A 24892-nucleotide genomic window follows, 5' to 3' on the forward strand; every position below is an offset into this window, starting at 1 on the left:
GTTTAGATTAGATGAATAATTAAGGTTTAAATTATTATTGTTTTATAGACCTGGATCCCGCGTACCAAAAAAGTTATTAATAGCAAGCTGAAAATTTGTTAATAGCTTAACGGTATCTAATCGGACAAACTTTGATGTATGGGAACGCTAGAACAGGGGAAGTTTTAATTGTGGAACGTGATTTTAATTGTGGAACTTGTCATCCTAACAAGTTTATTATTGTGAAAACTAGCGGGTTGTTTTTAAGTTTATTCAATAGCAAACTTTATGTAAAATGTGAAAAAATGTTTGCCCGACAAATATATTGGGCATTTTAATAAGTCCGACACGTAGAACATTGTGAAATGACGCTAATTATGTTGGTGATAATTAGGAGTCTGATTTTTGCATGAGAGTTTAATGTTAGGGTAACAAATCCATTGGAAGTTCTGTCTGACAAAATACGTGGGATGTTTTCGTAGTCTGACGTTCGAAACCTGTAACCTGTTCCACAATTAAGACTTCCCCAGTTCTAGTGTTCCCATAAATCAAAGTTTTTCCGACTAGACATCGTTAAGCTATTAAGAAATTTTCAGCTTGCTATTAATATTTTTTTGGTACGCGGGATCCAGGCCTATTAATTTATAGTACAATTTAAAGCATATTAAAAAATCTTCCGATAGATATATTTCGATAAGACTTCTGTCAGCACGCGTCTGTCACTTTATCTGTATCAGTCCGTTGGAGGTGAAGATAACCTTTTACTTGACCTATACACCAAATAAGAATAAATTAAAGGACAGAGATATTTATTTACAAATTATATAGATGGATGCTGTAAAATTTGTTCCTTGATTTATGGAAATGAGTGAAACGGCAATAAAATATTAATTTATAATATATTGGAGTCTGACGTTTTTATTTGTGGCTACAATTTAAGACGATATCTCTCCATAAACGTACCAAATTGGTGCTTATTTTCAATGTTTAATAATTTGAAATTGGAATACTTAAAAAGTGTGGGATGTTATAAACATTAAAATTAATTAGAAAACTAAGTAATAGTTTTCTTTTCACTTTCTTTACACAAATATTCCACAAGCAAAAAGTTTTCCTGTAGTTGGCTGTATACCAGGTAATACAAAAAACAGTAAAATCCTTTATAACAGGTATATTTAAAATCCCTCAAAAGGCCTACATCAAAGTGCACATCAGTGCACGTAAGCACTGATGATGACTGGTAAACCAGTCGAAAACTAGTTATGTGATTTTGATGTAGCCCTTTTTAAGGGATTTTAAATATACCTTTTATAAAAGATTTTACTGTTTTTTTTCTTTGCACATTTAAGAGCGTAGGCGCAAAATTTTGGGCCAATACTTAAATGCATTCATTTTCTTTCGAATACATAGAAAACTAATAAGTTTTTTTGAGAACTTTAAACGCAGAATGTAAGATTGCATTATTACCTAAAACTGAAAATTTTTCATTTTACTCATATTTTGAGTACACCGAATCAACTTTCTTTGGAATTTTTCCTAGACGAATAGACGGAATGTGACTGCATATTGTAGAGTCCCTTTCGTCTTCTTTATTAGTCGTCTCTTTAGCTTATAAATTGTAAAAGGCAGAGATTAAGGATGTTACCAGAAAGTGGTTTAACGAGAATTTTCATCTGGGATGAAAGATGAAAGACGAGATGAAAAACGAGATTTATTATTTACATCTGGGATTTCTCATTTCTTTTTTGATTTAAGCGTTTGTATGCCGTTAACCAGCCTATAAAATTTTCGATATGGCGTCCAAAATTTATTTAATTGAAACTTAATACTGTTTTATTACACAACAACATTGTAAATATTCATTGCGCCTAAAATATTTGTGTGGTAGAAACATATTTTTATGGAAGATCGATCCTCTCATTTCTTCAGAACGTGTTATTTTATATTCTTTCCGTACGGTTTTGGCACAGCGGGATATTTGGCTTCCATCAGTATACCGAATCCGTTTAAAAGCATTCATAAACGAAAACTGAGAATCAAATTGAATTTTTTGTTTGTGTGGATCATAAATATAAACTTTATTATCTTTGTCCACCAGCGCATACTTTTTCAAACATCGTGTATCGTTTTACTCACATAAATTTGTAGGTAATGTTTCAGATTATAAATGTTTCTCATCTCTAATTATTTTTATACGAATACCACTTTTTAATCTTATTTAAAATCTTCTTCAGATACAAATCCACTACTGGATGTTAGCGATCACATTTTCCATTATTTTGTATTATTTTGTATTTTGACAACGACACCCGACTTGGGCGTCGAAACGTTAATAAAATCATTTTTTTGTTAAAATTGTGGCTTATTTCCCATTGAAAATAGTTGATTCTTGCAATATGTATCAGAGATGGTATGTCGTTAATCCCTGTTCATTGCCTTGTTTCGGAGCCAGGACATTTTCTTGCATCCTATTCCTCTCTTGCCTGCAATTTTACCCCGATTATAAGTTGAAGGGATTGGTATTTTTCATTTCGCAATTCGCATGATCTGGCCTTCATATTCCTTTTTTTGATGGTTTCGAAAAATTGGCGTTCTTAGTTTATTCTTTTAAGGACGTATTTGTGACTTTCGCCATCCATGGTATTTTTAGGATACGGCGATAAAGCCATATTACGAAAGCTTCTAATCTGTTTATATCCCTCGTTTTGAGTGTCCAGCTCTCTAGTAAAGCTCTCACTTAGTAAACTTTAGTCTCAGTTGAAGATCGAACTCTGAACAGGTCAGTGCATTCCTGAATTTTACGAAAGCTTGTCAAGCTTGCTCAATGCGACATGTTACTTTCCTGTCCGATGCCCAGTCCTCAAAAAGCCACGTTCGCAGGTATTTAAATTTACTGACTCTTTCAATGGACTTGATATTTACTGTTATGGTGGAGTGTTCAAATGCATCCAAGTTTCTGGAGATAATCATGAATTTGGTCTTTTTGGGTATTAATCTATAATAGTGATGGGCAAAACAAGAACAAGACCAGGCTAGTCTTGGTCTTGGTCTTGTTCTTGCAAGCTTGGTCTTGGTCTTGGTCTTGCAGCTAAAAGTCAATCTTGGCCTTGGTCTTGGTCTTGCACTAGCCAGTCTTGTTCTTGGTCTTGCTGCAAGAGTCTTGCTGGTCTTGTTTTTTTTGGTAGTAATAATTTGAACCAAACAATAATTTCGAATAAAATGTACATTGAAATAAATAAAGATGTGAAGAATGAACCTATATTTTTTGCTTTCAGATTTTAAAATAATGTAGAATGTAGTTTCACACGGATACCAATTTTAACATTATATATTCACCTAATTATTTCATTAAAAAGTATGTTTCAAATATAAAGGTTTATTTTCGAATTTCAATTTTAAGTTGAATTGAGACACAACCTGCTTTTTATACATTCAATAGCATAAGCATATAATATAAAAGAAGAAAAAAAGTGAAAAAAAGAAGAAAAAAGAAAAAGTTATTGGTTACATTTTATTTTATTTGGAGAAAATACGCGCTTTTTTTATTATAAATACTTATATACAAGGCAAAAGCAAAACTGTGTTTTTTATGTGGAGAAAAAATTTAAAAAACCTTCAATTTTAACCAGATGTAAAATTCCTATTGAAATGATGTATCGAAGGTGAACACTGATTTATCATTAAAAAAATTTATTTTCAGTTCATATAAACGTTTAACCTATAAAGTTTATACACATACTTAGTAAACATTCTGCATATACAGCGTGGCTGTATAGTGTGACAAAGCTCGATATCTCGGAAACTGTTCATAATAGAGAATAACTGAAAACAGAAAAATTAAAGAAAATCATTTTCCGAAGAATCCATTATCACTCAAAAAAATTTCCTTATTTTCAGCTTTTAAGTTCTAATTAGAAACAAATATGGCGGAAAATCTATTATACTGGAAACTGTTGAAGTGCCATAGGAATAATTTTATTTCTGTTTCTACATAATAATGTACGGTTTTTAAATGTCATTTTTGGGTACTACAGAAACGACGTCATCAGTATTCTTTTCATAAAATGTGTTCTTATACGACAGTTTAATACGGAGCATTTTTAAAAATTAAATAATAAAAAATGAATTTGTCTTGCAGGTTGGTCTTGGTCTTGCGTAGTCTTGCAAGGTTCGGTCTTGGTCTTGCTCTTGGTCTTGGTCTTGAATACCTGGTCTTGGTCTTGGTCTTGCTGCAAGACCAAGACTAAGACCGCAAGACCAAGACCAGTCCCGCTCATCACTAATCTATGCTCCCATTTGCTTATTGTATGCTCCCATTATCATCAGCATATCGTATGTTGTTGATCAATACTCCATTCACTTTGATTTCCATCTCTGCATCTTCTAAAGACTCTTGAAATATGGCTTACGAATAAATGTTAAATAAAAGAGGGGAAAGCACACATCCTTGTAGGACACCCCTTCTTATAGGTATGTATGAGTTTGGACATAGAATTTTCTATTTTTAATTGTGCCGTTTGATACCAGTCAAGTTTTCAATGCAGCGGTTCATGCTTTTTGGTCTATATCAAGTTTCTTCAGGATCTGCATTAACTTGTGTTGGATACGATCAAACGATTTTTCGTAATCTAAAAAGCATAGGAACACGTCTTTTCTCTGATCGTAACAATTTTGGACCAGCACTTGTGTTGCTACTATTGCTTTTCTTGTTCCTAAACCTTGCTTAAAACCGAACTGAGGATCATTGATATCCCATTCCTTTAAAGTGTGACTAATCAGGCTAATGAGTCTGTGACCCTCACATCTTTTTGTATTTTCTTTCTTGGGCAAGGGAATAAATGTAGAGCGTAACCACTGTTAAGGATAGCAACCCGTTTAAAAAATCCATTTAAAATCACAGTATCAATTATTTCTGGAACTTATTTTCTCGATTAACTAACTACATTTCTCAACAAGGTCGTATCTTGGGCCATGTCAATATTTTCCCTTCATAGACATGTCTTGTCTAACCGTATACCACAAGTCTTCTTTGTTGCTCTACTTCTTCCAAGAATTTACCACTTCATCCCACTTCTTCCTCTTGAGTATTTAAATCAGACCTGTATCATTAAGGAGCTGGATGGCCTCAACATAGTTGTGTTAAAAAACTCGTTGTTCATGGATCTTAACAAATTTTCCGATTGTCTAATACAAAACCCTTTCCAAAACTTTCAAAATATATCCCATATGCATACATTTTGGTCTTTATTTATAAATTTGTTAGTCAACCTATTTTCTCTTTTAATTGATATACACCTATAACGCATAGAACAACTGAATAATTCGAGTAACAAGATGCACCCATCACACAACACAACACGACGGGATAAATTCTATAATTCCATTGCGATACCCTTTAGCTTTCAGCTGTCATCGGAGGTCGATGTTGATGAGGAAAACCTCAACTATTGCATAATATGTAAATTATACAGATACAGTATTACCAATGGTTGATCAACTACGAAGCCAAGTATAAAACAAATATACATTGCGATTTATACTGATAGAAATATCATACTTTAGTTATTGTTAACATAACTGTAGAAGGTTCACAAATATAGTGTCTTCATTATCCTAATGGCCAGTTAAAAATGATCGTAACATCAGTAACAAAAATAATCCCCCCTTAAAAATCTTCTATTGGTTGAAAATTTGTAAGATTCCAGGGCCGACATAATATATTCTAATAAAATGTGGGATATCTCGTATAGCAATTAGTTAGTACAGCCCTTAAAATTGGCTCTACAACCTCATTGGCTCTGCAACCCATAGTGGGTTTTGGCCTGTTCTAGGATCAGCTTCCATTCCACTCCTATTAATAATGGTTCCTCTTGTTGTTACTTTACTCAATAGTGTCTAACAGTAACAGCTTTCCTGAGGGCAATGTTGAATAGAAACCACCATAGGCTTTCTTCCTTTCGAAGTCTTATCTGTGTCTGAAAAATTCTCGATACTCCGTCCTACACTCTAAACTGTTGAGAGGGCTGCTTTCAGCAATTTCACTAATTGTATTGGGATATTGAATTCTACATCTAAAATCCACAAAAAATGGTGAGTATCCATTCCATAATAATATATTTTTTCCATATTATGGATATTTCCATATTAGATTTGAATTCCTTTTTGTTCTGGTTAACCTTCTTGTTGAATTTTCGCGTTTCCATTTGTGTGTTATACTTCTCTAATTCTTTCAATTAGTTTTATATATGCTCCTTTTTCTTTTCTGTATTAGTTTTTCGTCTCGTCTCAGCTGCTTATAGTCTTCCTTTACTTGTCTCGTTCTTCGTCCTTGGAGCCTTGGATATGCTGTTGTTTTCTTTGCGTTGCTTGTGCACATTCCTCATTCCTCATCGTACCAGTCCATCCTTATTTTTTGACGCTTTTGTCCTCCGATTACTTCCAATATGGTTTTACACTGTCTCCGATAGTTGTTAACGTCTTCAACTATACCATACCACCTGTACAGTCCTTTAGCTGATCTTCCAGACTTTCCTTAAATTTCTTAGCTATCGCAGATTTTTTTACCTTTTCTCTTTAACTCCTCTGACTTTCTCTTTTTTTTTTATTTTATTTATTATTTTTTTATTTAATTTGAAAGTATTTTGCAATCTGTTGAGTGTCAACAATAAACAAAAGTAATGACATTGACTAAGGACAAGAAAGATTTTACCCACTGGTAAAATTAAAGTACAATTTTTATAAAGTTTTGTAGAAAATAATAATTACATTTTATAACTACCAACTAATTAGTTTAAAAGTTTACTCTAAATGTTAAGTCCAGTGGTTTGAACCTCTTTAACCTACGCTGTTCTTGGGAATTGTCTAAAAGGTTAAGTGCAAACTGGTTTTCATGATCCTCCAACTTGGCAATGTATGCAGCGCTACGTTTTGTGATGACTTCTTGTACCATATCCATTTTAAGGTCTCGATGAATAATTCTGTTGTTAATGTACCAAGGTTCATTAGCGATGGTTCTGAGGGTTTTTGATTGGAAGCGTTGGACGATTTCGATGTTGGAGTGCATATGTCCAGATTGGCATAAGTATTGCCTTATAGAGCAGCAATTTATTATCCAGTTCACTCTCTTAGCATTGGAGATTCTAGCTCTTACTTTCCTTTGGACTAGGTAGTAGCCTGAGTCGATGTTTGCCCTGCGTCTTGCATATACGTCTACAAATCGCTAAAATGTCCTGCATCGACTAGTACATGGTCGATTTGATTTACTCTATTCCCATCAGCGCTTTTCCATGTGCCCTTATGTATATCATTGTGCATAAAGCATGTGCTGGCAACTACCACGTTCATTGAGGCAGCTAAGTGTATCAGAAGAAATTCCGTTGTTGTTGAACTCTTCATGTAAACTGTAGTTTCCATTGGTTGGCGCATATTCCGCCTCCTTACCTATCTTTGCATTAAAATCTCCTATTAACACCTTTAAGGTCACGGCATATTATTATGCACGTAACGTTTTCAGCACGTAGCGTTTAGTTTCCGAAAAATATTAGGTTTGTTCTAGCATCAGTTTCAAACGGTTTGAAACCATCAGCGAATAGTCGACCAGCGCGACTAGAGGGGATAGCACTGGTGACTGTATTATGTTCTCTCACTGACCAACTGTTTGCTGACGGTTTCTGACTAGTTTGACTGTTTGTTAGAACAAATCTATTATTTTAGTGAACGTAAACGTAAGGTATCTGATACGATATGTTCCATAGAGTGTGAATTGTTCATATTTAAAACCATTAAATCATATTTTTCGGAAACTAAACGATACGTGCTGGAATCGCTACGAGCATGATAATATGCAGCGACCTTTAATTATATGAGACGCCCAAAAATACATTAATGTGAAAGGGGAAGTCGTTGTTTACTTAAACGTAAAATCACAAAGGGCTCAATTTAAAGTAAAAGAAAACAGTTCCTTTCCATTTATTGTATTACAATTGTAGTTAATTACTTAGTTTCCGAATAAGTGTGTGGGTTTATGTGTATGCGTTGTGGTTTTCAATTGTAGGTCACCAGTCCTCAACAATTACATTAAAATAGTGCACGTATTATTATTCGGCTCACTGAACCCAAAAAGGCTTAATACAATATTTACATGAATGTAAAAGAAGACATTGTAGTATATTCTTTCACGGTTTTTGCTGTAAATTTTAAAGAACCGGTTGGATTGACATGAAATTTGGCATACGCATTGTTAACATGCCATAGAAAAAAAGTGATATGGTGCCGATGTGTGCTTTTGCCCTGTGGGTGAGTTTCACAGTTTCACCCCATGTCGGAGGTGAAAAAATATATGTTCAAGATAAGTCCCGAAATGGATGAGCTGACTAATTTTAAGCAACTTTTGTTCTATAGAGTTTTTCACCAAATCAATAGTTTTCGAGTTATTTGCAAGTGAATATGTTCGTTTTTCAACAAAATAACCACGTTTTTAGACGGTTTTTCGCAAATAACTCAAAACGTAAGCATTTTGTCAAAAAAATTATTCTTAGCAAAACTATAGCCTATGCGAAAGTGAAAAAACGGTGTATATATTAGGTCTCTATACCTAGAAAAAGCAGATTAATAACTAATGAAAAATAGGTTCATATTCGAAAAATTCCAAATAGAATAATTCAATGTGAAATATCCAAATAATGAAGCATTCTTGGGGAAAACGCATTACAACTTTTTTAAAGTTAATTTCTAGCATCAAATGTAAGCAAGTTACGCTCAAAATAAAATTGGTCCCTTTCGTTTTGGCAAAAAAAAATCAAGAAGATCACCCCGCAATTAGCAACTTAAATGAAATTAATCGTTACCGCTTCACAAGTTACTTTACTTATGTTGTGTTTATATTATCTGTAAGTTGCATCGAATCAAAGTGCTTATTTTTGAAAAAAATTGGTTTTAAAGTAAAATTTTTAAAAATTTCAGTTTTGAAAAAAATGCTTTTTTTCAAAATAACTTAAAAATTGTTAGAAGTACCAAAAATATTAAACAATAAAAAAAGTCGCCTTTACTTTTCTGAATATTTTTTCTTTTTTTCTTTTTCTGTAAGACAAAAATTGGTTAAGAGTCGGTGTTTCTAAATTTGCATACACTTGTGATAAGTGACTCGTTCAAGCTCTTTTAACTACAGCTCTTTCAAAAATAAGGACTTTGAACCGATGAAACTTACAGATCATATGAACAATACATACATGAGTAAAAAACTTGTGAATTGGTAACAATTAAGTTCATTTGAAATGCTAATTAGGGAGCGATTTTCCCGATTTCTTATCAAAAAAAAGGGGCCAACTTTATTTTGAGCGTAACTTGTTTACTTTTGATGCTAAATTTTTTTTTAAACGAAAATAAGCATTTTTTAAACAATTTAAAAAAGTTACAATGAGTTTTCCCCAAAAAAAGTGCTTCGTTTTTTTCGTTACGGCAAGTTAAAATATTCGATGTGGAATTTGACGAATATGAACCTATTTTTCATTAGCTATAACTCTGCTTCTACTAGATATAGTGACCTAATATATACACCATGTTTTTCACTTTTTTACGTGATGTATTTTGATAGGCATCTTTTTTCGACCAAATGCTTACTTTTTGAGTTATTTGCGAAAAACCGTCTGAAAACGTGATTATTTTGTAGAAAAATTAACATATTCACTCCCAAATAACTCGAAAAGAATTAACTTGTGAAAAACTTTATAGAACAAAAGTTGCTTAGAATTAGTCATTTTAATTATTTCCGAACTTATTTCGAACATATATTTTTAACCCAAAAAGAGGGTGAAACTCGCCACTAGGACAAAAGCACACATCGGCACAATATCACTTTTCTTCTTTGACTTGTTAGCTATGTGTATGCCAAATTACATGTCAATACAAGCGGTTCTTTAAAATTTAGAGGCTTTGCAATATTTTACCTTTAAGAGGAAACAGTAGCGATCAACAGGTAGCAAAAACGCGTTTCAAGATTGCGGCTGTAATTTTGAACATTTTTTCGAGATATTTGGCACACGTATTCGTAATATAATAAAGAATGGCGGTACAGAGCCCAATTTGAAAAATATATTAATATGTGGAAATTACTCAGTAATTAAATACAATATTAAAAAAACGAGCCTGTACCGCCATTAAGAAGAACAAAAAAATACACTTTCTTCAAATAAAGTTTTTTAGCCGATGCCTAGATTTTGTGTCATTTTGGAACTATTAAAATTTTTTATTTCATTAGTAGTTCCAAAATGACACAAAATCTAGGCATCGGATAAAAAAGTTTATTTGAAGAAAGTGTATTTTTTTGTTCTTCTTAATGGCGGTACAGGCTCGTTTTTTTAATATTGTATTTAATTACAGAGTAATTTCCACATATTAATATATTTTTCAAATTGTACCGCCAAAATCTGTACCGCCATTCTTTATTATATTACGAATACATGTGCCAAATATCTCGAAAAAATATTCAAAATTACAGTCGCAATCTTGGAACGCGTTTTGGCTACCTGTTGATCGCTACTGTATCACCTTAAAACGGCCATAAAAATAAAAAAAAAAGTGTGACGACTGCTTGACGTCTACATCATTTTTGACGTCCATATAACATTGTTTGTCAAATTTGTCAAATTCGTCTTTTTATTATAGTTTTGTATAAATCTATTTATAACCAATTTAAAAGAAAAAATATTATAAATATTGATCAAAGAAATGCCTCCAAGAATACCTGTAAGAGATTTTGTTAAAGACGATTTGCTCTGGAAAGCATACGTCAATTTAGAGGATGAATCGGAACAAAATTGGAGAAGAAAATGGGGCTTTCAGTTGGACGAATATAAATTACTCAAAGAAGAAATGGAAGAGTACACGAAGAAATCTCAACTCTTGAAAAGAGTCCTCGCGAAACAAGAGGAAGATGTGAGAGTGTTGGGACCTGTTCCAGCTAGTACTAATCACACTTATGGTTATGTGGCGAAAAATCCAGAGTTCCAACTGGAGAAATATGGTCCAGGGGTATTTGTGCCTTTGCCTTTGCCTAAGAGGTATAAACTAGTACATATATTTAAAGATGACTTTCCATAATAGTATATATAAATGATGAATAAACGATATTCAGTAATTATTGTTCTTCACTTTTAGTTTATTCATATTTTATTTTTACCTAAACGCTAAACTACTGTTACGATAATTCATTAACGCAGTATATAAATTTAAATGGAGTTTGCACCATAAAGAAATTATGTTCATTTTAATAGTACATTTTTTGTTTTTTAAATTAATTTAGATTTTTTGGGCAAAAGTTTGTATCCTTTGAGCTTATACCGGGTGGAAGAAAGAAAATGTTTTTTTTGCGTTAAGTTTGAGACACTTGTAATTAGGACAAGGTAGAAAGATGGGTATACACTAAATTAATGTTGTAGTTTCATGTTTTATGAACATTTTCCCTGACATATTTCTTCCTTTTCTTATTAAAGTGCCCTCTCCTCAATTAAGGTTGGCTACTACAATTGCAAACTCTTCTCTGTCTTCAGCTGTTCTTATTAGTTGTTCAAAATTTAGCCCTGTCCATTGTCGGATGTTTCTTAATCACGATAGTCTTTTCCTTCCTTCCTAGTCCTCTCTCTAGTTCCCTCCATCTTTCCTTTCACTATAAGTTGAGCATATTTTGTTTTTTTTTGCTTGGACTGTAGTCATTCAGCCAGTATCAATCAAAAGTAAATGTATTAAAGATATTGCCAATTAGTGAAACATGATTATTATAATAATATTACAATTTTTTACTTCTTATTTACCTACTCATTACAGCTAATGTACATACTATGTTAATAAATATTATAAATATATTATACGACTTAATGTTTATCAAGAACACATCATAGTGTATATACATTTTACATATAAAAATATTAATGTTAATATTAAAATAAATGCATTCTTTTTTGTATTTTTTTTTTAGTTTTTTTTTTATATTTTTTTTTAGTTTTTTTTTGGCACTACGATAAGATGTCAACCCGGTTCATCCCCTCGGAGGTTTAAATCCTTTTAGTGACTTTTTTTTCTTTAAATTTTTTTTATATATTTATTTTTTTTTGTTTCTTTTTTATTATTATTATTTTTTTTATTTCTTTTTTATTTTTTTTAACATATTTTACAAATACCTAGAACTAATTACAATAATATTTTACTATCCGTCAAGAAAGACACCAAACAGTCAAACATTTTCTTTTTATTCAGTGCCAGAATAAAGAGAATATTTACAGGGAGTGGGATGTTCTGGTCTATAATTCTTTTAATTAGGTGATTGGTTAGGTGTTTATGCTTCTTGCATTCAAAAATATGTAGTTCAAGAACCTCACATTCTTGACAAATATTCGAATCTAATATGTTTATTTTAAATAAATGTGCAGGATAACATGCATGTCCAAATCTAATTCTACTGATGGTGGATATGTATTTGCGAGGAAGGGCGAAATTCTTATACCACGGTTTTTCCGGAATAATCGGTTGTATCAAACTGTATTGTGTTGTTGATATGTTACAGTACCTTTCCCAGTGGTACTTATTATTTCTCAGTATGCGGCCTAGGTATGATGGTTTTCTAACTTTCACTGTGTTGAACAGTTCTCTTTCCTTGTCTATTCTATACAGCACTTCTTCGTTTGAGATATGCGATGTCCATGAAATTTTGAAGATTCTCCGGTAGATCGATCCACATTTCAAAGGCCTCCAATTTATTTACGGTTGATGTTTTAAGGGTCCGTATCTCAGCTGCATAGAGAAGAGTCGACCAGAGGTAGCATTTTGATAGACGTAATTGAATTTCGAGTTTTAGTCGAGAATCACAAAGCAGCTTTTTGATTTTTTCGATTTTTATTCTATCTTTCCGATATCCTATCTCCTATCTCTGATATATGTTCTTTTAATCAATTTTACGTCATTTTAAAGAAAATGATGAAGAATAGAAAATAATAACTCAACAAAGAGTTGGTCGTTAACCTCTCACTAGAACACAAGTACCTTGTGCAATTTCCGAGCAAGGATGAAATACATTCACATGTGATCTTTAAAATCTTAAGATCTCGACTTTATGTCGACTACTTTTTACTATAGAATGTAACAATAATGTGATTTAGAAGTTTTTACACCTATTGAAGTGGCTAGTTACAATTACTTGTACACTGGACGTTTACACTGATGATGGTCAGTTTGACCGAAAACGTTTTGTACTTCCACTCCCTTGTGGATAAATTTTAAGAATTTTAATAAATTCATATGCCTATATACAACAGAAGTGTTTACTTCATTCCACGTTGTTATATTGAAGGTATACAGCCAACTACAGAGTTAAACCCTTTTTAAAGTTTTTTTTTAAGTTTTAATGTAGCCATTTAATATTTTATTTTAGCCCTAGGCCATGAAGGCCTGTTGAGTTTTGTAAATAAACAAAATGCACGTAACAGATACTAAGTATCTACATCTACCTGTTACAAGCTCATATATCGTTCTTTATTATTGGTTATTTAAAAAACAATAGTTGTGTAAGGGAAATATGGACCCGACGTTCACATTCACCAAATTCGAAAGTATATTCGGATGATAAAGTATCCAACAATTAATATCACGCCAAGCTTCCTGCGTTGGAACAGCGGGACCGCAAATACTCTAATGGCAACCGTAGATTAATTTTAAACTCGCTGTAATTAATTATAATTCAATGGGCGAAACAATGACGATAGTTTTGTGTGTTTGTGTGCTCAGCTCGGTGCTCACTGTGCTCACTTCGACATATGGCACGTCGACATGGTCGTCGATGCTCACAGTTTGAGTTGTCGGATTAATTTTGAGTTATTTCAATGAAGAATTAGGACATAGCAGAGGATTCAACTAAAATTCATTACATAATAAAAATCTATTATTTTTTATATTAATTATAGATAGTAGGGATGGTCACAAGCTCGAGCTTAGCTCGACATATGAAAAAAATCACTTAAATCGGACAACAGGTTTAGGAAAATCGAGTCATCAAACATGACCCATTTTTGAGGTGGTGCATTAATTTCTTGGAGAATTGTATTATGTTTATTATTAAATATTATAAGAGTTCAGTTCTATACTTATGCAGCTAAACCGGTAAATAATAATAACACTTATAGGTATATACAAGTAGGTATATAATGGAACAGATGTCTCCAACTGTTCCATTGTGAGAATTGCTTTTTCTGGTTTCATTTTTTGTATCGCAACTATTAAAGATACTTGTTTAAGTACCAGTCTGTACATACTTAACTTCTCACGTCTTATCGTTTGTTTTTGTCAATAGAGCGTAAGTGTTTGTCAACACTTGAAAGAGAAATAAATGATGGACTTACATTGTCATTAACTTCTAATCCCAGATCTAATAAGTAAGGATAATAAAGATAATAATAAGTTTATTTAAATACATTATTAATTTTTAGGTTATTCATATTTTATCAGAAACTATTGTACTGTCTTCTGTCATTTTTCTTTGCTTTCTGATTCTTTTATATTATCGATTTGAGCATGAAATTCTTCTCTGGTAGGTATGTCAAAAAATGTATTTTATCTACTCTATGTCACATTATGTATAAATTTTTAGTTTGTGAAAACTGTCATTATAGATAGCAGTGCGTGAAGGGTTTAAAGTGTGCGTGAAGTAACAATGTATTTTAAATGGGATTTACTTTTTCGCACACTTTCAATGGGTTTTTTGGCATACTTCATAATATAATCAAATATCCTTAAGTTTCGCGTTGTCATGGTGATGACAATATGAGCAATGACTTACAACAAAATTTTTGACAGTTTTGTGGTTTGAAAGTAGTTAGGGTTTTTAAATGTCAAAGTTCTAAAAATTGTAGAATACAAATGAATTTCAGTGACGAAGAGTTACAGTTTCTTTATTTGTTTATCGTAGATAAAATATTGTATGAAACTGTGCGTGAAGTATGTACTTTTTGCGAGCTTACGCGATGTATAGCACTCGCTCCGTTGTCGCTCGTGCTCTAAATATCGCGTGCGTTCGCAAAAAGCATACTTCACGAACTGTTTTCATAAATAACTATTTTATGATCGGCAAATTTTGCAGCTGTTTTGCTTTCCAAAGTGTCCACGGTATCTTAAGCCGTTTTTTGCTTTAACTGCATTTTGCCGTTTCACTTCCCTTCAGGTCGTAAAATTAAAACTGTCAAAGTGTCACTCGAGATACAAATCCATAATTTTAGAGAATAATTACTACTGATAACTTTTATCTTTAAATTATGAGCATAAAATATTGTTATGATCTGCTTCTTATTAATTTTATATTAATTATTATTTATTTGATTAATTATTTAATTGTCGCAAATCATACATAAAAATTGAATAAAAAATCTCAGGGTGCCTTTTTTTATACTATTAAAAAAAAATCCAAATTATCTCACGTTATACTTATCTTCTCTCGTGGGTTCAGTATCTCTGAGTTGATCCTAATCGGGATAAAATAGGGAAAAGAAATAAAGCAAAATATTAAAATAAAAATACAGAATTGTCTTTTATTTATCAAAATCAATACTCTGAAATCTATCGAATCTAAAAACCTGTGGACACAGATGTCCGAATGAAATTTTTACCACTTAAATTTATTATAGTTAAAAAAAAACAATTTATCGGTTTGTTCCCGATGACTTTGGTAAACAAACTAAACAAAACAAATTTATGTATTCGCAAGATTACCTATATTTACTATTTACTTTTTGAAATATTGGAATTTTAATTCATATGCTTTTTACTCAAAAATTTAGTTTCCGAACATAAAAATCTCTTTCACATAAATTGACTGACCTTTTGCTTCACTCACTCTGATGTCTTCTCGTGACCCAAAAACAGCTCTCCCTCATTGACTATGTTAAAGGCTACTCATCAAAGCCCTCTCCTTTGTCCAGCTTCAAAACTATCAGCATACCAGCACCAATTCTCCAACAAGCCGGGCCTCTTTTGACACGTACTCGATTCAAACCAAAACTCCAAAAATTCTCTGCTCTCCTTCTCACAATAATACAGAATCAAAGAGGTATTTCGTCTCAATTTGATCTGTCTCTCGTTCCACTTTTCAACACTATTCTGCACTATCAAACAGCCACTGGTATCTGGTAACTATATATCCACTAACAACGTCGAACCGCTCCTTAGCGATGCCAAAAACATAAATGAATTCTTTTTCAAACTCCTCGATCATTCTAACTACTTTTCCCCTTCCACATTGCCAAACATCAGAAACCTCGACAAACAAAACAGTCATTTTCAAAATTATTCCGACAATCCTAATTACTTTCGGAGAAACTCTCCAACATATACTCGTGTTGAAATAAAGATATTAAAATTCCAACTTTCTTTTCAATTATCAATTTCGAGAAATTTATAATTACCTATACCCTAAACAATCTTTTTCCATTTTAAATCTAAATACATCGTTATTTTCACTTTAATTATTCACAAAAGTCTTTAATGGTTCATCGGAAAGCTCATTAAAAGAGAAATCTACTTACATCCAAACTACATTCTAAGAAATATCTACAGCTCAATATACAGGGTGTATCAAATTTATGTGCCCGCGTTATTTAAAAAAAATTTAATTTAATTTTTATTTTGCTTTTGATTGATAAAATTGAAAACACAATAATATATTTGTTGTATTTTGTATATTTTAATTCCTCTTGTTTTGCTCTATCCTTTAACAAATATTTGTTGTAGCTGGTATAATTTGCGGCATTACAATATTACGTTTCACAACTATAATGCCAAAATCCAGTGTTTCCATGGTCTTTTCCAGTAAACCGAAACTTCTAGTACTTCTAGTACACCGACAAATCAAAATCTGATCCTCGCGTATCTCCCTTCCGCTCCCTCTATAAATAAATCACTTGACACCACCCCGTACACCTACAGTACACACATCATACCCAGGTTCGTTTGAAACCTTATTCTGGTTAAAACAATAAAAGCAAGTCATTGGTTTCTCATGTTAGCTTTTACAGGGTTGGATTAAACTTATAGATACATAGTTAAAACAAATAAATTAAGCAATTGGATTTTTTTACAACTGAACTTTATTCAGAAGTAAATGAGAATAGTATGACAATATTCGTCTTCCGCAAAGGATATAGTACATCAGACCATCTGCTCACAATGAGAACATTGATAAAGAAGGCAAATTAATGAATACCAACTACCCGTCTTTCTTCTTTCCTTCGTAGACTATGAAAAGGCATTTGACAGTATCGAGATGTGAGCCATATAACAAGCTCTTACTAATTATATTGAATAGATTCAGATTCGAGATATATGAAACGAGTACATAATACGTACATGTCAAACAGTATTTTTAATATATTACAGTCTTCTTTTTCTTCTGCCAACGTTTTTTTTCTGCATCGTTTATTTTGTTGGACCGCATTATGTTCGGGGAACCTGATTATCTGTGCTGCTAGGCCCCTGGACGTCTCTTTCTGTAGGTATTATTTTTGGCATTGTACCTGCTTCCCTGCTAGGTTGTCTTTGGCAAGCTAGACCCTGCATGATTAGGTGGTAAATCAGTTCATAGGTTTCACGATGTATCATCTGTTTCTCGCGAGGATATCCTTGGTCTTAAGTAGTCTTCTTGAGCTCTGCTGGAAGAAACTCCTCAGTGGTTCTACTAGCGACTTTCTTGGATGGTTGCATTTTAAATTCTGTATTACCATGACGGCTCATCTATTAATCCGTAGCTTACCGTTTCTGTTCTTCCAAGCTTCTTCCAGTTGATCTCCGCTGTTAAATTTCATACCGGGTCTGCATAAAATATTGCTGCTATAACGTAGGCCTGTTATGATTGAATTTTCTTGACTTGCAATAGAGGACTGGTTTTGTAGATGTAATGTTGAATCAATCTGTTCGCTACTAGTGTCTTTTTATTGACTTCGTGGATGTGTTTTGTAACGTTTAATCGTCTGTCGAGATGGACTTATAGGTACTTGACGATTACTTCTAACTGGAGTCTATTTCCTATCATCATTAATTCTTCTCTGGTTAGTATGGTCTGCTGTGTAAAGATAATGAACTGGTTCTTCTCTGTCTAGATCTTTATACTCCATTTATCTGTGCAATTCTCTCTAGGTGGTTTTCCAATCTCTCGACGATCCTCCTGTTGTCTTTGACTGTGGTGTAGTTTGCTGTGTCACCTGCCTAGCTTCTTCTTCTAAAGAAGCCTATCTTCTAGAGATGTTGGCGACTACATTCACCTATCTTAATCTATTCACAGCAGTTCGAAATAGATCAGTTGACGTTAGACCAGTCCACTTCCTAAGATAGGCCAGCGGGGATATACGTTTACGTATACCTACCTGGCTGGCCAATGATCCCCTGCCTATACGGCTGTTTTTTGCTGGCATCAATGGAAAAATCTAAAACAAAAAATATGTATAGTATCGGTGATAAAAGGCTGCCATGAGGCATCTCTGCTTGAACTCGTGGATATATTTTTGTCAGCTGAAACCTTATGCAAGCTATACACTCTCGCGAAGTTACTTCGGAAAGTTGACCGATGTCCGAAGTGCACGTCACTACACCCTCGTTCAACTTCGCGAGGAACACATTCATGCGGGGCGATACCTACTTCGATTCCTTTGACTCGGTCCGAAAACCGCCACGGGATGGAAGTAGGCCGAGGTGAAACGAAGTCGCATGAAGTTCCTGTCTACACTCTCGTACTCGCTGAACCTTGATCAACTTCGCGAGTAGTATAATGGACGTTTTAAAAGTTCTATTAGTCAATTATGAATTAAATAATATGGATTATATATTATGTTGACTAAATAATGAGGCAGGCTTTTTCTATGTCCAGTATGGCCATTCTTGTTCCTTTCTTTCTTTTGAAGTCGATTTGATGACCTTTAAAGAAAATGTCTCAAATGATAACAATAAATTAGCGAATTTAAAGAATACAAAACAAATGTTTAAAGAATTCAAACAATATTAGTCCAAACATAGAGAGGATCGACATTTAGCAGGTATAGATATTCTATCATAATATAATAAACAAATGCATTCAAACAAGGAAGATATTCCAGAACTACTAGCTTTTCTACAGCTCAAAAAACTAATGGATTCTACAAATATATAATCACCCAGAGCAATAAACAAACCAATCCAATAAACAAACCTGTAAGTCTTCAGGAATTAGAATTTTGTTTAGGTGTAAAAAATTCGACGCCAGGACCTGATGTAAAAATACCTCTCCAGTAAAAATAGTTCCTAAAAGTCAGACTTAGTTAAATTTCTATATATTGATGTGATCTTGATTATTGATATGAGATAATATTTTTATATGTCATTTAATTTAATCAATGCATTAATAATAATCTAATTAATTTACCAGATCACATATCAATATGTTTTCAATCTCAGGGCTTTTTATAAAATTAATTACTTACATACGTGGCTTCTAAGTATTTCTTAATGGTTCCTAATCGGGATAGGAAAGAAAAGAGTAAAATAATACACACATATGGGTTACAATTGTAATCAAAATATTGTTTATTTTATTTAAATGGCAATCACTGCTTAATATTTGCTATATCTTATTATTCTTAAACATAACATTTACACATGGGAATCTTATTTCCTTTTGGTTTCCAATTGAAAGTTTTTATTAACATTTAACTATTATGATTTATTAGCAACAATTCTAATTTAAGTTTGATGAAGCTTTTCTGATATTATTGATTATGTTTCTTCAATTTTAAATGTGGTATTTAATACGAAAAACCCATACATTCATGTCCAAACAAATGAGACTGACCTTTTTCTGGTGAACTGAGAATGTCTTCACACAAGACCCGTTTCCTGCTATCCTTGGCTGCGATCAAAACCTCGTCCTGGCTTCCAGTAATGTTCTCCTTTGAAACTAGCTCGTATAGCTCTCGTTTCCTGCTTCTGTCGTGATGCTGTGTTCTACCTTTTTCGAAACTGCAATCAGCTACCGGGAACTCTTGGCTCAAGGAGGTTCTTTTACTCTCAACCTGGCCTACCTCTCGTTCCACGATAGATACTCCACACTCACGGAACTACACCGGCTTTCTCACTCTCCGTACACTACCGTCTACTACTCGACTTCACTTCTCGACAGCTCAAAACATTCTGATCTCACTTTGTCATTCTGTATCGAGCATCGAAACAAAACGGACGTGTTGGCTCTCCGTGTTTACAAAGAGTTTTTCAGTGCTGCAAATAAATTTATTAACAAACAATTGAAATAGATAAGACACATCATTATCGAAAGCGATAAAATACCAATTAGTGATAAAGTGATCAGTCAATGAAATGAAAAAAATTACCAGATTGTCGATAGTCTGAGTAAGTAGTTAATTTTTATTTGCTAATTGTTTTTGTTAAATCATTTAAAATTTCTGAATAGAGATTCCATATAAAACTGTGCTCGTGACTCAGTGTAAAATGGAAATTCAAGTAGAAACACAATAAAATGTTTCCACAACCAGATTTATACCAATCGCAAAATGAAGCGATATCATTACAGCAGGATAATGTGCTGTTTCAAGAAAACTATCAACGTTCACAAAATGAACAAATGCTATTTAGCAGTTGGAAATTATCTGAGGCCGAGAAGAACAAGGCCTTGGAAGCAACTCGTCAACTACAAAACCAGCTAATTAACATGCAAAAAATGTTTGATGAATTAAATGAAAAATATACACTGCTCGAGAAAAAACTGTCTAACAATATCGATAAACAGACGGTTGAGTATCATACAGACGAAGATGATCTTGCACAGGAAACAGAGTGGATTCGTGCGAAAAACAGGAAAAAGAGGAAAATGGACACTTCCCTAACACCACCACGAGAAGAATATAACAACACAAAAAGTCCTGAAAAACCTAAAATAATTGAGAAACCCCCACCGATTATAGTAGAAGGGGAGAACAACTTTAACGATCTTCATGCTATGGTACTTAGCTACCAAAATTCTCAAATAAAAGTCATCAACGACAAAACTATAAAAATTAATGTACAAAAAGAGGAAGATTTTAAACTGCTTACCGCAGCATTAAATGATAAGAAATATTCATGGCATTCCTATGAAAACAAGCAAAATAGGCCCATTAAAGTAATGGCCACTGGATTACATCATTCTGTAAAGCCTAATAATATTGTCCAAGAAATGAGGAGACGTGGCTATAAGCTCATCGAAGCTACACCCAAGCTAAAGTATAATACTAAACAACCTCTTAATATGTTCATGTTATCATTCAGACACGATGAAAATATCGATAAAATATTCGGAATTTCTGATATATTACAAGTTAGAGTTCAGATTTTGCCGTTAAGAAAATCCAGACTCGTGCCTCAATGCAAAAAATGCCAAGCTTTTGGTCATACGCAAAAATATTGCGCAAAGCAACCACGATGTGTTAGATGTACCGGAAAGCACCTGACTATCGATTGTGATAAACCTAAAAATGCCCAACCAAAATGTGTCCACTGTGGAGAAAGTCATCCTGCAAACTACAGAGGATGCATGGTAGCAAAAGAAATGCAGAAGTTAAAAGACAATCGAAATAAGAGAACTACAATACCTAAACAACCACAAAGGGTGCAGCAGCAGAATCCGATATACAAAACCAACGAAAACAAAAAAACCTACAGCCAAGCTGCTAGAGGTAATATAGAAATTGAAAGTACTAACCCAAAACACAGCTCTAACATTGAGAGCACTCTCCAACAAATACTGGAAACACTGACCAAAATGGATGAGCGTATTACTAGATTAGAATATAGCACCAAAGGAGCTATTCCTAAGAATTTTAATGCCAGATAGTCTGAGGATAATGGAATGGAATGCAAATGGACTACTGCAGCATCAACAAGAACTGCAGACTGTCCTAGACATTGAAAAAATAGACATTTGTCTCATTTCTGAAACACACTTTACAAATGAAACCTACATTCATTTTAAAGGATTTAAAGTATACCATACCTTACATCCGGATAATACAGCCAGAGGTGGTAGTGCTATCATAATAAAAGAAACAATTAGACATCATCAAGAAATATGCTACAAAACAGAAATGTTCCAAGCTACTTCAGTATGTGTTAAAACAAAATCTTTTGAGCTTATCGTTACCGCTGTCTACTCTCCACCAAAACATAACCTCAAAAAAGATCAATATCTAGAATTTTTGAATAGACATGGCAAAAGATTTATAATTGGTGGTGATTTTAATGCCAAGCACACCCATTGGGGTTCTAGGATAATTACAACAAAGGGGAAGGAACTCTTGCAGGCAGTTAAGCAATTAAAATGTGAAACACTTTCAACAGGTAAACCGACTTATTGGCCTACTGATTCCAACAAAATTCCAGACCTGATCGATTTTTTTATAACTAGAAATATTTCTGTTAATTATTTACATATTGAAGAAGCTTGGGACATGAACTCCGATCATTCACCCATCCTTCTCACAGTTAGCGATACTGTTATTCAAAGCCAGCCACCTCCTAAACTGACTAATAGACTAACAGATTGGCGGAGTTTTCAGCTTCACTTAGAAGAAACAATCAATCTCAAAGTTTCACTAAAAACTAGATATGAACTTGATGAAGAAACGGAATGTTTTGTTAAACAAGTTCAACAAGCCGCTTGGAATAACTCACCTGAACTGATTCATAGAGTTAAAGGTAATAATTACCCTAAAGAAATTAGAAAGCTAATCGAAGAAAAAAGAAAACTCAGAAGGATCTGGCAACGCTCTAGAGCTCCATCTGATAAAACAAAACTAAATAATGCTACACAACAGCTTAAAAGAGAAATTAAAAAAAATAAAAACGAATCAATTAGTAACTATCTAAGAGAATTGACAAATGATAGCACAACTGATTATTCCCTCTGGAGAGCCACTAAGAAATTAAAACGACCGATAATGCAAAATTCCCCACTAAGAAATACAGATGGAAGCTGGGCAAAAAGCAATTTAGAGAAGGCTAATAAATTTGCTGAATATCTCGAGGAAACATTCCAGCCAAATGAAGGTGATAACACACTGCAATGGGAAAATGCCACACAGGAAGAAGGTGAAATTAAACTAGTCACCCCAAAAGAAGTGGCCGACGAAATTAAATCAAACATCAATCCCAGGAAAGCACCTGGGTTTGACTTAATTACTGGGGAAATCTTAAAACAACTTCCTAGAAAAGCCATAGTAAAACTGACATATCTCATAAATGCCTCGTTCAGATTAAGATATATTCCCAAGATATGGAAAGTGGCTGAGGTCATAATGATCCTTAAACCTGGAAAACAACCAAATACAGTATCATCGTACAGACCGATTTCATTGCTACCCGTAATTTCAAAGCTGTACGAGAAGCTTTTGCTGAAAAGGTTGAAACCTCTCATAGATGCTAAGGCTCTAATTCCATCACACCAGTTTGGGTTTCGAGAAAGTCATTCAACTATCGACCAAGTCCATAGAATAACGGATATAATAGAGAGGTCGCTAGAAGGAAAGAAAGTTTGCTCAGCTGTCTTCCTCGACGTAGCGCAAGCTTTTGATAAGGTATGGCACGAAGGACTTAAGTACAAATTAAGCAGGATTTTGCCAAGACAATACAGAGAATTATTGGAATCTTATATATCAGAGAGAGTTTTTAGGGTTAAGCAAGAAGAAGCCTACTCGGAACTAAAGGAAATCAATGCAGGAGTACCACAAGGTAGTGTGATAGGACCGGTCCTATACCTATTATACACTAGTGATATCCCTGAAGTACAACATAATACAATAGCTACCTTTGCTGATGACACTGCCGTCTTAGCCGTAGGTGAAGACCATGAAGAAGCAGCAAGAAAATTACAAATATCTCTTAACAGACTTAACGAGTGGACTAAACGCTGGCGAATTAAATTAAACGAAATGAAGTCAGTGCATATAAATTTTACAAACAAGAAAAATCAATACATTCCTGTTAACTTAAATAATACTCAGATACCATATGCCGACACCGCAAAGTATTTGGGTATTACACTAGACGCTAGGCTACGCTGGAAGGCCCATGTTAAAAAGAAACGAGAACAGCTTAACATGAAGTATAAAAAAATGTATTGGCTATTGGGAAGACAATCCACTCTCTCAATCTACAATAAAATACTTTTGTATAAACAGATTATAAAACCTATATGGACATATGGCATCCAACTATGGGGCTGCGCTAGTAATACAAATTTAATTATCATTCAACGATTCCAAAACAAAGTGCTAAGGAGCATTGTCAACGCTCCATGGTACTATAGGAACAGTGATCTCCATAGGGACCTAGACATGGATACTGTTAACAAGACCATAGAAAAATTTGCCAAGAGTCACGAACAACGACTTCTTCAACACGTCAATGTTGAGGCCATCCAGCTCCTCGACAACACGGATCTAGCTAGAAGACTCAAGAGGAAGAAACCCTTCGAGTTAGTTAAGTGAAAAATAGTGCACGGTGCAAGTGATGGTACAAGTTAAAATTTGTGCAATATATTAACAGAACCTAGGGGGTACTATCGAGTTTGTCCTTAGTCTGAAGTTTTTTAGTAGTAATTTAGGTTAGAAATAAGTTGCTCATTGATCACATTATTTGATCAGATTGTAATGTTCTTAAGCATCTTATTGGTGTTTAATAAATAAAAAAAAAAAAAAATAAAAAAATTCCCCTACTTTCTAAATATCCCTTCCAGATTCACAAATCAAACTTCCACCACCAACTCTCATTCGCAGTATTCCTCAAAACCAATTTTTAATCTTTCTAAATATGCTTAATGGATTTCAAAAGAAAAATAGTTAATTCCCATTCTAAAATTACTTTCTAC

The 24892-nt window shown here is 33.4% G+C and overlaps 2 protein-coding genes across 3 annotated transcripts in view; both read left to right on the plus strand.

The window, feature by feature from the left end:
• Positions 1-24892, plus strand: part of LOC114324427 (ephrin type-B receptor 1-B) — a 968545-nt gene that overhangs the window by 107184 nt on the left and 836469 nt on the right. The gene's annotated exons all lie outside the window — the stretch shown is intronic.
• LOC126881758 (uncharacterized protein C20orf85 homolog) lies at positions 10610-11113 on the plus strand. Its single transcript, XM_050646237.1, has one exon. The coding sequence runs from the start codon at positions 10705-10707 to the stop codon at positions 11074-11076; it is 372 nt and encodes a 123-aa protein (XP_050502194.1). The 5' UTR covers positions 10610-10704; the 3' UTR covers positions 11077-11113.

Source organism: Diabrotica virgifera, chromosome 3 (assembly GCF_917563875.1).
Source record: "Diabrotica virgifera virgifera chromosome 3, PGI_DIABVI_V3a".
NCBI lineage: Eukaryota > Metazoa > Arthropoda > Insecta > Coleoptera > Chrysomelidae > Diabrotica > Diabrotica virgifera.

Bases quoted from the DNA above. Each gene is read 5' to 3' on its own strand.
- LOC126881758 (XM_050646237.1), top strand. From the start codon at position 10,705: ATGCCTCCAAGAATACCTGTAAGAGATTTTGTTAAAGACGATTTGCTC.